At 35.2% G+C, this 12436-nt stretch overlaps 1 protein-coding gene across 1 annotated transcript; it reads left to right on the plus strand.

The window, feature by feature from the left end:
- Positions 1 to 3324: 3324 nt before the first annotated feature.
- On the plus strand, positions 3325 to 12004 carry LOC107774746 (2-C-methyl-D-erythritol 2,4-cyclodiphosphate synthase, chloroplastic-like). Its single transcript, NM_001325187.1, is given in 3 exon segments — positions 3325 to 3793; positions 4686 to 4816; positions 11630 to 12004. Coding segments are annotated over 3 exon segments (696 nt in total). The 5' UTR covers positions 3325 to 3462; the 3' UTR covers positions 11864 to 12004.
- Positions 12005 to 12436: the final 432 nt, after the last annotated feature.

The following is a 12436-nucleotide window of genomic DNA, read 5'->3' on the forward strand; positions in this document are numbered from 1 at the left end:
TGAGGCAAAACTACGTAGTTTCAGACCCTTTCAATAGCAACCCTTTATCTTGCACTCTTGGACACTTTTTCTTTCAAATTTGACCAAATTTCTTTCTTAATCCTACTTATTAAACTAATTTTACACAATACATTAATTAAATAACTTATTCTAATGATCAATTAACTAGATTAATTCACCAACTGAACAACTAGTTAATTCTTAAAATGCACAAATGAAGAAGAAACTATTTTTTTTTAGTATTTTATGATAGGAAATATGCAATTAAAGTCACAAAAATTGAGAAAAATAATTAAAATAACAAAACACTAATAACTCTAGAAGGTGTTAAAATAGTGCAAAAATTAGGTGTTCACAAGCCTCACACAACTAACATAACTTGTGTGAGACACACAATAAAATTTGGGAGAATGACACAGTTACCCACAAAAACAAAACTATTTACCCTTGTTTACCCATACATTTTCTACCCATCAAACTAATTACATTTTCTACCCATAGTAGTTTTTGTGGGGAGTTTTTCCTTTTTCTCCAATTCTTTTTTATTTCTGTGTTTATTTTCTTTTTCCCTTTTTTCTTTCTTTTCTTTTTTTCTCTCATTTTCTTCTTACTTTCTTCTTTTTTTCCCTTTTAATTTCATTTAACTTCTTTTTTATATTCTTTTTCTCTTCATAATCTAATTTCATTTACTGTTTTCACTATTTTTATTATTCTTTTTTATACAATAAAAAAAATAACTGATATTGTAAATATTTGTTCACCTTTTTTAAATATAACTAGTACAATATACCTTTTTTCTTTCTCATTTTCTAAATTCAATTATCAAACTGAAATAATATTAGTTGTCACTTGATCTAATTCACTAAATATCACACTGACTGTTGCTAAGCACCATAAATTACATAATTAGATTCTAAAAATCAACATGTGATTGTCATGCAAACCTTGATCACCTTCCCTACAAATATCATTACACACTCTATCATTAGCAGTAATACAACCAGCTATAGAGCAAGAAAATATAATCTACGGCAACCAAATCTCCATATATACTAGTTAGAATAAAAATAATAATAAAATATTGAAAAATGCAATAAAAGTATAAGTAGCAAAAAAGACTTCATGTACCATGTGATACCAATATGGTATATATGTATACCAACAAAGCATATGATTGCTCTAGAATATTGCTACAACTACCTGCAACTATACTACTGTACTAAAACATTAACAAACGCAATAAAAGTATGAGAAAATTACATGCTCATATTGCAAGCTAAATATTCGCAAAACAACTTGCTCATTCCATATACTAACATGGTATATAGTTGTATGGGGTCGTTCCAATAATTGCCTATAATTATAAAACTATTACATAATACACATAATTTATGTCCATCGGCACACAAAAATTCCAGCACTGCAAATCATGTTCATATAAATAATTTCATAATAGAATTCACTTAAAATGCAAGCTAAAACAATCAAAACAATGTTCAAACTACCATATGATACCAATATGACATATAACTATACCAACATGGTATACAACTTTACTAGTTAATTCCTGGCAACTATATGACTATACTACTATTACATAACACACATGCATAAAGAGAAAAATAAAAAAAATAGTGTACCACATATTAATATAATAAAGTATTTCAAAAAATTGTACTATATTACTATTATTAAAAGAAAATTAAATATTGTACTAATTAAATGCAGCTAATACCAATTAAAAAAATAAAGTTTGGGATGCACGAGCTACACAAGCTTCATGGTTGGTGAGGAAGATATTGAAGGCTAAAAGAACTTATATTGATGCAGGTTATATGGGGGATGATGTCAAATGCATACAACAGTTCTCTACGAAGGTTATTTACAACAAATTGAGAGGGGAGTTTCAAAAGGTGGAATGGAGACGACTCATATGCAATAACCAAGGATCACCTAGATGGATTTTCATACTGTACCTGGCTCTGAACAACAGACTGCTCACACGAGACAGGTTAGCACAGTGGATGCAGAGTGGGGACTTAAGGTGTATGCTTTGTAAAGCAATGCCGGAGACCATTGAACATCTATTTTTTGAATGCATAGTATCAACTACTATATGGAAGAAGTTTCTGCAGTGGCAAGGCTTGGTGAGGCAACCGATGCATGGCAAATAGAAAAGGAATGGGCAAAGAAACAGGGAAAAAGGAAATCTGCTGAAGCACAAATTTACAGGATGACACTTGCAGCTACTATCTACGCTATATGGATAGAGAGGAATATGCGAATGTTCCAAGGAAAGAGCAAACCAACGATCAATATAGTTAGGCACATCATCTAGGAGGTGCATTGTCGTAGCACCTCATGTGTTAGATTACGACAGCAGATGACTGAGTTGAATTTCTACCCTTAAATCTGTATATAATATAGCAAAGTGATAGGGATAGCAGTATTAGAAGAGATGAAGATGCAAGTTTGGGGCCATCTGTCCAAACTGTGCTATAGGCTGTTTTGATCTGTTTGTATATATTTACTTGGTAAATAAAGAAATTTAATTACAAAAAAAAATGCAGCTAATACAACCAAAAAATGATTCAACTAGCATATGATACCCATATAGTATATAACTATACTAATATGGTATATAGTTGGAATAAATTATATACCAAAATGGTATATTTGTATACTATTTGGGTATACAATACAAATTCATCATCTTCTCTGGTTCAACTATATTTCAACCCAAATTTCTAAAATCTACTACAAAATCTCCATCAAATTGACTAAATCTTTAGCTACAACCTCAAATCAACTTTCCAAACAAATCCATACAGGATCGGATCAAAACAATTAAAAACTCAAACAAAACAAGTTAAGAGTTTCAAGTTTCAAGATGATTTAATTTTCTCACAATAAAATCTTTGAAAATTAGCATTAACATTATAAACAAAGAACAATACCCAATAAATTCCAACAACAAATACTTCAACATAAATGAAAATTCAAATTTTAGTTAGATAGTACATATTATTTTTGTTTTACTTTTAGAAGATAAAATAAACTATGGAGCACAAATAAAAAAAAGGGGTGATGATATGAGAAAAAAGTACAATACTAACAACACTGCCCACTGTTGAGAAAAACTAACTATTCTTTGGCTTCTTTTTAGGATTCACACTTTTGCTGCTTAAATTAGATATGCCAGAATTGGGTTTGGCGGGTAATTAGTTGTAATAGAATATGTATTGATATAATTAATTACCTTTAAAATGGGTAATTACTTTTGATTAGGTAGGTATATAGGGTAGTTTTCCCATAAATAAAATTGAGGCACAGACTCCCTTCAATTTTACACAATTTAAAGGTGCTTCTTCTTCTTCTTCTTCTTCTTCTTGATCTTGAGCCTTGACTTTATACTGCTACACCAAAAGAACTACCAAACTGAGCTCCAAATTAGTTAATCCTATGGCTATGGCGTCTTCACTATTCATTTCAACTCCAATTCCAACTAAATCCATATCTAAACAAATACCCTTTTCTTTTCCCTCTTCAAATCCTATAATCCGTTCGTTTACCCACAAACCCTCGAGGAATTTGGTGGTTTCTTCTTCTGCAGCTGCAACAAATGCAATTGAAGCTGAACCACAAACATCTAACTCTGCTACTACTCCAGCAAAGTCACTTCCTTTTAGAGTTGGCCATGGATTTGACCTTCATCGATTGGAGCCAGGGTATCCTTTGATTATTGGTGGGATTAATATTCCTCATGATAGAGGCTGTGAAGCTCACTCTGATGGTACTTTTCACTTAAACTCATGCTCCTTTTATTCCAATTTCTTTGGCGCAATTACTAATTGGAGTTAACTTCTTTTCTCTCACTAATTTTCAAAACATTTAAAAACAAAAATGAACTACAGGAAATGGTAGTAATACTGAGTTTTTAAGTTTGGTACTATTTGTACTAAAAAAACAAAAAACAAAAAATATTTTTAATTATAAAAGTTGTGATTTGCAGTACTACTCAATGTGCAGTTACCAAAAATGAGAATTTTATTTCGTGAAGATTAAGGAATCGTGATATTATTTGACAGCGTTGTTAAAAAATAAATATTTTTAGTTATGAAAAGTCTGATTTATATGCTTTTTACTTAATTTTTGAATGAATTTTGTTTCGAGAAGATTAGAAAATCATTGATGTCCCTATCTGTTTGGCTCTCTTAATGTTTGTGTCAAAGAGGGTTTCTCTTTACTGCAAATTTTAAAATATTATAATTGAACAAAATATTATTTATAGCATGTAGTTGTATAAAATTTTAAGGGGAGGCTTGAAGCAACAATAATGTTGTCTCCGCGTGACCTATAGGTCACGGGTTTAACCCGTGGAAGCAGCCACTAATGCTTGTATTAGGGTAGGCCCCGTTGGGTGCGGCCCTTTCCCAGACCTTGCATAAACGCGGGATGCTTTGTGCAAAAGGCTGCCCTTTAGTTGTTAAAAATGTGGATTTTGTTTGGAGAAGATTAAGAAAAGTTGAAGTTAACTTTAAAAGTTAGATGTGCTGACCCTCGAACTCCTTCATTCTTTTTGGGATAGAAGGAGTACTTAGTTCACAACATATTCATATGGAAGTGATGAAGACTCGTTTTTGTGGTTCGAGAGACTAATTTTGTTTTTGAATTCTTTTTCTTAGGTGATGTTTTGCTTCATTGTGTTGTTGATGCAATTTTGGGAGCTTTGGGGCTTCCTGATATCGGGCAGATTTTCCCGGACACTGACCCTAAATGGAAGGGTGCGCCTTCTTCGGTATTCATGGAAGAAGCTGTAAGTTGATACTCTTCCTTTTCTTTTTTTTTTGATTGAGTTCAACATTAACTTTCAGCCTCTTCAATGTGAAACCATGGTTACTTGTCCTTACTGTTCAGTTCAGAAGCTGGTTTTTAGATAAATGAAGCACCATCTCTATAACCACTGAGATGAATGTATTAGTATAATTAGTTTGCTGGAGTTCATATTGATCCCTGCATCATAGCAGTTCCCTCACTAATTACTTTCATGCCTCAAGTGTCATAAATTGGCACTTGGTTTGGTAAGTCTGCACTGTGAACGTCTATGCTTGAACCGGCTTTACCTAACTTTCACCAGTTATTACCTTTGACAACAGTTCTAGGTTGGACTGACAGTGACGCGGTATTGACACTCATTTTCATTTCTTTTCTAGTTTTGGGACTTGAAAAAAGTCATTTTCTAATCTTTGCATCTAGGTGAAATAAATGTGAGCTAAATTAAACAGTTTTATAAGCAAGAAAAAAATAATAGACCTGCCGGAGAAAAAATATGGATAGAGAGGAATCAGGGTTAGGAGTATCGATCAGAATGGAAAATACACTATCAAATTGGTATTCTTAGTCATGAGATCCGTAATCTTCCTCATGACACTCCTTGTTCTATTCTCTATTATGATCGGCTATTGGCAAATCTAATGACATGTCTGTAAGGTGGATAAAGTTTCCCCTGTTTATGATTATATGCAAAAAACTTAGCTGCTGGAGAGTATATAAACGAGTAACAATTTTCTTCTGCTTGTCCTGTATGCTCGCAATCCATATATGCACGAATTGTCCACCAAATTTTTTATATTTGGATCATGGTTTTCTTGAAAGAAAGTTGTATATGTTTAGCCTTAGCTAACAATCATTCATGTAAATATGGATTAAGATTGTAAAAGATGAGCTTAGGTTGTAGTCAATTGATATTCAATAGAAGCACCATCCTCCAATAAGATATGATAAATATATTCTTGCTTCTATAAAGAAAATGTTGCGGGCGGTTCTCATGAAAGAATCGATGGGATCTCTTATGGTTTATGATGTACCTGCAATTGGCGGTTGGTTGGGAAACCCGTGGTTGCAGGTTGACCGAGAGTTAATCTGGTAGAGCACCTTCTTCTTGCTGTCAGCCTGTAAGCGACCTTGTTCATCTGGGACTGAAAAAGTGCCTCATCCTAATTGTGATTGTATTTATCGACCGACTCCCTCACACTCATGCTACAGAGTGAAGAACAAAGCTGCACTGGCTCTGCCTTTTATTCTTTACTCTATATATTGTTCTTCAGGGAGAGCTATGTGCATTCCTTTGATTTATGTTCTTAAATCAATGATATCTTGTTCATCTAGTTGAAGTTTGGTTCATCAATTCAACTCTTGTTGGTTTTCTAGAAGGCAGTGAGAAGATTTGTTTCATCAATAAGAGGCTTCACCAAGAGCTGAAAGCCATTTTGACCACACTTCAGAAAGGCCAAACCCATGCATTTTTCTCATTCGGTTCACATTATCTTGATAACATTTCGGCAACTCAGGAAAGATGTATTCTTGTAAATTAAAAAATGCATAGTAAGTTAAGTGACTTTCTTGTTTTTTCCTTTTTCAAGGTTAAATAAGAAATAATTAGATGTGATATAGACACTTGCACCTGCTTAGGGGACAGAGCGCTCATTATCCTCATTTTAATTGCTGATGCACCCACCCATTCCTATAGCAGCAAGATTTGTCTACATGGGCTCGCTCCACAAGGCCAGAATGGAGTCAATGGTTAGCCTCCATCCTTATTATGTCAGTGTTGACTGATTGCAACGTGCTCAAAAATGCCCTGTGCTCGTACCACAATGAAAGGCCAAGTAGAAGGAGCAATCAACTAGCTTGTTCTCCGCCATGTGCTTTTCGTTCTTTAGTTTATAGGAGATACCAAATGAGTGAAAAGCAACAGTTGAAGCATGTCTTAGCTGAGAAAAGGCCAGTCTGGGCATTGGGTAACTTGAAGGTCTAGGTTAAGACTCATCTCCAGAATGCCTGGATGTATCGGTATACATCCTGAACCTCCTATGATAGTATAAAAGGCTGGAGAAACTCCACTTCAGGAAAAATGTTTCAGATGCTTGCCTAAAGTGGTACGACCTGCAAGCCTTATCCAACATGCTTTAAGCTCTTTAAGCTCTCTGATTAGGACTGTCCCATGGCTTGACTTCTTGTGAGTTGTGACTAGTTTCTTCAAGTAAAGGTTGATGATTTGACAATTCTCTATAATAGTTATGTCTAGAGACAGAGAAACATTTTGTCCTTTGGTATTTCCCCTTTATGTCTAGATCAGCTTATCGTTTCGACGAATGGATGATTTCATGAATTCACCAGTTCACTCTCCAATGTATTCACCTTTGGTCAGGACTTGAAATTTTCAACACAGACACAACATTTGATTGCATCAATGTAGTCTGATGAAATTTTCATCAAAAAATTCATTGCTGAGAGCTCCGAAAGACTAGGGAAAAGGCAAGGGATGTTCACTAAAGGACTAGCACAAGTTGGAATTAGTACATTGAAGAGTAATGCTGGTTTATTTTTTTGGATGGATTTAAGAAGGCTACTAAAAGAGTCAACATTTGAAGCTGAATTAGAATTGTGGAGAATTATTATCAGTGAAGTGAAGCTTAATCTTCACCAGGGTGTTCTTTTCATTGCTCAGAACCAGGTTGGTTTAGAGTTTGTTTTGCGAATATGGACATGAAACAATGAGAACTGCTTTAAGAAGGATAAGGAACTTTGTGCTTCAAACAAAGGGACTGAATAATAAAGCTGCTGTTAAGAAACAATGCAGTAGGAGCAAACTTCAGATAAGCTTATCGTTTCGACGAATGGATGATTTCATGAATTCACCAGTTCACTCTCCAATGAATTCACCTTTGGTCAACATTAACAGAACTAAGTGTCATATATCCTCTTATTTCCTTCTATGCCTGTCCCTCTTTATCGCCAGTTCCTTTTCTATTCTTTTCTCCATCCTTTTTATTTGGGTGAAATACACAGTGTCATATTGCGAATCATTAATTTGTTCTCTTAATAAGCTGATATTGGAAAAAAAAAAGATCTACTGATAATTTATGTGTAAAATTTTTACTTGTTAAGATTGGCTACTATCATTTGCTGTAATGTCTTGCTACTTTAAATGGTGTAGCAATTATTTCTATTCTGAAGTGTGTGTAACTTTTACCTAAGCCGGGCTACTGTCAATTAGCCGAAGGTGCACCTATTTTTGTAAATTTTACTATAATTTTTGTTTCCTGTTCGATGTGCATCTACATTTCAGCAAGCTCATGCCTCGTCATGTATCTATCACACAAAAGTTAATCTGCTTCTTCCTTGCTTTCCAACTATTATGTTCTTTTTCCTAAACTTTATGTGCTGGTCTATTTTTGTCTTTTCAACCAATCAATCAGTCAGTACGCCTTAATCCCATATTGGTTAGGGTCGGCTACTCTTTATCCATTTGCCTCTATTCAGGTCCAGTTCGTTCTGCTCCAAATTTAATTTGCCTTTCAAGGCGGATTAAGGGTACTCTAGAATTAGAGTTCTTTAAACCTCACCCTTATCTCTGCACGAACGTACAAGTCTAATCCTAATAGAAAGACTCCTGACAGACACCAAACCTAATGTAAGTATAACAATAACATCTAAGCACGATAAAATGGGCAAGTTTAAACTGGAGCACCTTGTTAAGAGGGGTATCTTCTTAGCCCCTAAGAGTTATATGCTAGACATAGAAGATGATAGACATATTATTAGACACAAGGGTCCTGTTAAAGATTTAGTAACATCTGAATGGTTCCAAATGCAATTAGCAGATCTATCTTTAATGGAGCAGATCTCAACTTCTGCTAACATCAGAATAGATTGGAAAGAACTCAAGATTGTCAAAAAGGATTTGCTAATAGACCTCTTAGGGTCTATTTGTTTGAGAAGAAGCTGGACAGTCCTTTCAAAGGCTTTGTCTCACACCTCTATGAAAGCAGACTAGAATCCGAGAAATCGGGTGATGATGCTATGTCATATTCTATAAGATTCTAATGAACTAAGCTCAATAGTTGATATTGTTTGTACCGTTCCTTTGTTTCCATTGCTTTATGATCTTAGCTTAATTTGCATTACTTCCATGAAATTGTAGGTCTTTTAGACCATTTATACCTATATGATTTTAAATCTACCTCACTCCATTTTATCACTTTCAATCCTCATTTCGTCGCACCTACGGCCATTGCATATGAAGGTCTACACAAGACATTACTAAATCATCTCAAATTACCTTCTTTCATTTCATCCTCACTATGCTACTTGGACCCTCTGTTGAGTGTCGTCCTTTATAATCGTATCCTATTTTTTATGAGTATGCGTCCATTTTAAAATTTGAATTTCTACAATATTCATCTTGTGGAAGTTGTTGGGTATAAAAGGTCAGTATTTTCTCTTATATAAACTTTACTGGTCTCACAAATGTTCTTTTGAATTGGATTTTTTTTTTTGTATTGGCTGGTCTCACAAATGTTCTATGGAACTTGCCTTTCACTTTGTTATGTGTCTTCATGGTGTGTGGCATTCTCATGGTACTTCTCTATTTTATCCATCCTATCTTATTTTATGTGTTACATTTTCATCTATCATACCTATCTCTCAGAAGACTGAGCTTAAATATCTGCATCTTTACATTTAGATCTTCACTGTCCGTACTGCTATCTACCTAGACCTGCTCTAATCTTTTAATCTGAATGTCCACTCAAGAATGGAATTCCAAAGCAGCACAACCTACTTGTTGGTTGAGTTGATTTCTCTTAGCTTCCGACTCTTTGAGAACTGGGAAAAGAGTTAGCTGAAGATCCTTATTTTGTCCGTTGATTTCTGTAATTCATTTCTTTTCCTGTGTAGTTGGCTGTGTTGAATAATTGATGGATATATTGTCTCTTCTACCTCCCCCTGAAACTCTTACTCTCCAAAGTGTTTATCCATTCTAGTAATTTTTGGTAGTTCACTCACTGATTTTGTTGATTTAACACAATATCAGACGGAAACAGGATGCACCATGGAAACTCTTATTAAAGAAAAAAGAACTACTCTGAGCACGGCTTTGCTGCTCTGTGTCAAGAGCCCGAGAATCAGTCCTCACAAATCTCCACACATACTGTTAAATAATCAACGTGGTGGAATCACTTCGATTTCCCTCAAGCGCCAATATAAACCCGACAAACTGTTCTTCATTATTTTCAATTCCTATGTAAAACATCTCACTTCCCGTTGATAGTTTCCAGTCCCACTTGCCGAGTTGCCGTAACACCATGGTGCTAAATAGTCTGCTTCATCTAAGTTTGTATCTCGCCAGCGCTTGCTGAAAACAGAGCTTCTCTTATCAAAATCTTGAGAATAAATCAGAAGTCTACTTGAACTTTCCCCTTTTCTGTTTATCAGGATTTTGAACTTACTAAACGTGTTTATTTGGTTGGAGAGTGTAGAGATGGAGGGTGGTTTCTGTGCTCTTTCCTGATAGATTGTGAAATATTGGTTTTAATCAACCATATTTACTTCAATAGGGAAAAGCTGAAGCATGAAGTTTGCTTTCTGGGTCACATCATATACAACTTACCTGCATACAGATCACACCTATAGATAATGATGTATGGTGAAACAACTCATTCACAAGTTCTGAAAAAGCCAACAACTCAGGAAATATTATACAGTATCTCCCTAGGTGAAAATATTATACAGTATCTCCCTAGGTGGGGGTTCATGGTTGGCCCTCTCACTGTGTTTGTCGTACCTGCCTCCTAACCAACCACTGTCTTATTTGCTCGAAAGCATGACATAACAGAATAGAATCGTGGATACTAGCGTAATGAGAAGCGGAGTTTTATTTTAGGCACTGTCACAGCCTGGAGAGTTGTTACCGCTATTGATTTACTTCGATATGCCATTTGTTGACAAGTTTTCTGGTTCCTATTGAGTGAAAAATGAGGAAATTGTAAGTAGTAAATGAATTGAGATAGTAATGTGATGTTACAGAAGATTCTACAATAGTACAATTAGTTTCTTATTCTTCCTAGGTTCCAGAAAAGGCATATGTCCAAATGAAGTTTCTCCCCATTCAAATCACAGATTTTTTGCAGGCCCCAGAGAAATGCTAGTTTTATAGTGATCTGGTCTGTCATCCACATACTTTGAGAGGTGAAGTGGATTTTGTTCACCTAATTAGTAAGATAGTAATACTAACATTTCCAATGTTAGGGGAATCTTTACTTCTTTAGCTCATTTGGTAGTACATGACAGTGATAGATGTTAGTTGGGATTGCTGAACTGATCAAAGTAGTTTTTCCTTGATAATATGCATCAGACAACTACCAACTTGCTGCTGGCTTATTGCCTATTTTCTCTTGGACCTCTGAGTAGAAAATTGTACTGACTCGGCGACAATTACACCTAAACTACTAAAGTAGAACAAAAGTGAGAATTATTTTATATCTTGATAATTCAAGATTTAGTTCAAGCCAACAATTAAATAGGTAGATTTTTAACTTGGAAAGGATAGAGAACTTTGATCTCGATGTGGAAATTTGTTCGGTGTAAGGAACATGATACATTAACAGAGATTAAGATGAAATTTCTCCTCCTTACTCGAGTATGCACGATTGTATAGTGGTCGGTTTTAAGCCTATTTCCCTTTCATACACGATTTTCATTTTTCATCACCAGTAATTGGTAGTACTAATGTGCACTTGAATTAATAGATGATCTAATTTATCCCTGCTTTTTGGTCAATTTTCAGGTGCGTCTAATGCATGAAGCAGGTTATGAATTGGGAAACCTCGACGCCACTTTGATTCTACAAAGACCAAAAGTGAGCCCGCACAAGGAGGCGATTAGAGCCAACTTGTGTAAGCTGCTTGGTGCTGATCCATCTGTTGTAAACTTGAAAGCAAAAACTCATGAGAAAGTTGACAGTCTCGGAGAGAACAGGAGTATTGCTGCTCATACTGTTGTTCTTCTTATGAAGAAATAGTGAATAAAGGTGGTCGAAGTTTGGTGTGTAAAACTTGTATACTCTAGCATTGGCAGCCATTCTGGAAGCACATCATATTGGTACAAGAGTCATGGATATTTTCTATTAGTACTAGTAAAAAAGAAGGGAACCTTGGCGTAACCGGTAAAGTTGTTGTCATGTGACCAGAAGGTCACGGGTTTAAGCCGTGGAAACAGCCTCTTGCAGAAATGCAGGGTAAGGCTGCATACAATAGACCCTTTTGGTCTGGCCCTTCTCCGGACCTCGCACGTAGCGGGAACTTAGTGCACCGGGTTGCCCTTTTTACTTCATAATCAAAAAATGATATGCTAGAAATTTGAATTCCCTGCCATTTCAGTAACCCTTCTTTCATCACCTTAAGTCCTCAGAGGTCGTTTGATTGGGAAACAAGTTATCCCATGATTAATTATATCGGGATTAGTTATCCCACCCTTTCATAGGGATAAAAAAATACTATAATCCTGGGATAACTAATCTCGAGATTAGTTATACCCCGATTTTATCCCAACCAAACGTGGGATAAATTCATCTCAAATTCAGTCCCGGAATTAA

The sequence above is a fragment of the Nicotiana tabacum genome, chromosome 1, assembly GCF_000715075.1.
Source record: "Nicotiana tabacum cultivar K326 chromosome 1, ASM71507v2, whole genome shotgun sequence".
In the NCBI taxonomy this organism is placed as follows: Eukaryota; Viridiplantae; Streptophyta; class Magnoliopsida; order Solanales; family Solanaceae; genus Nicotiana; species Nicotiana tabacum.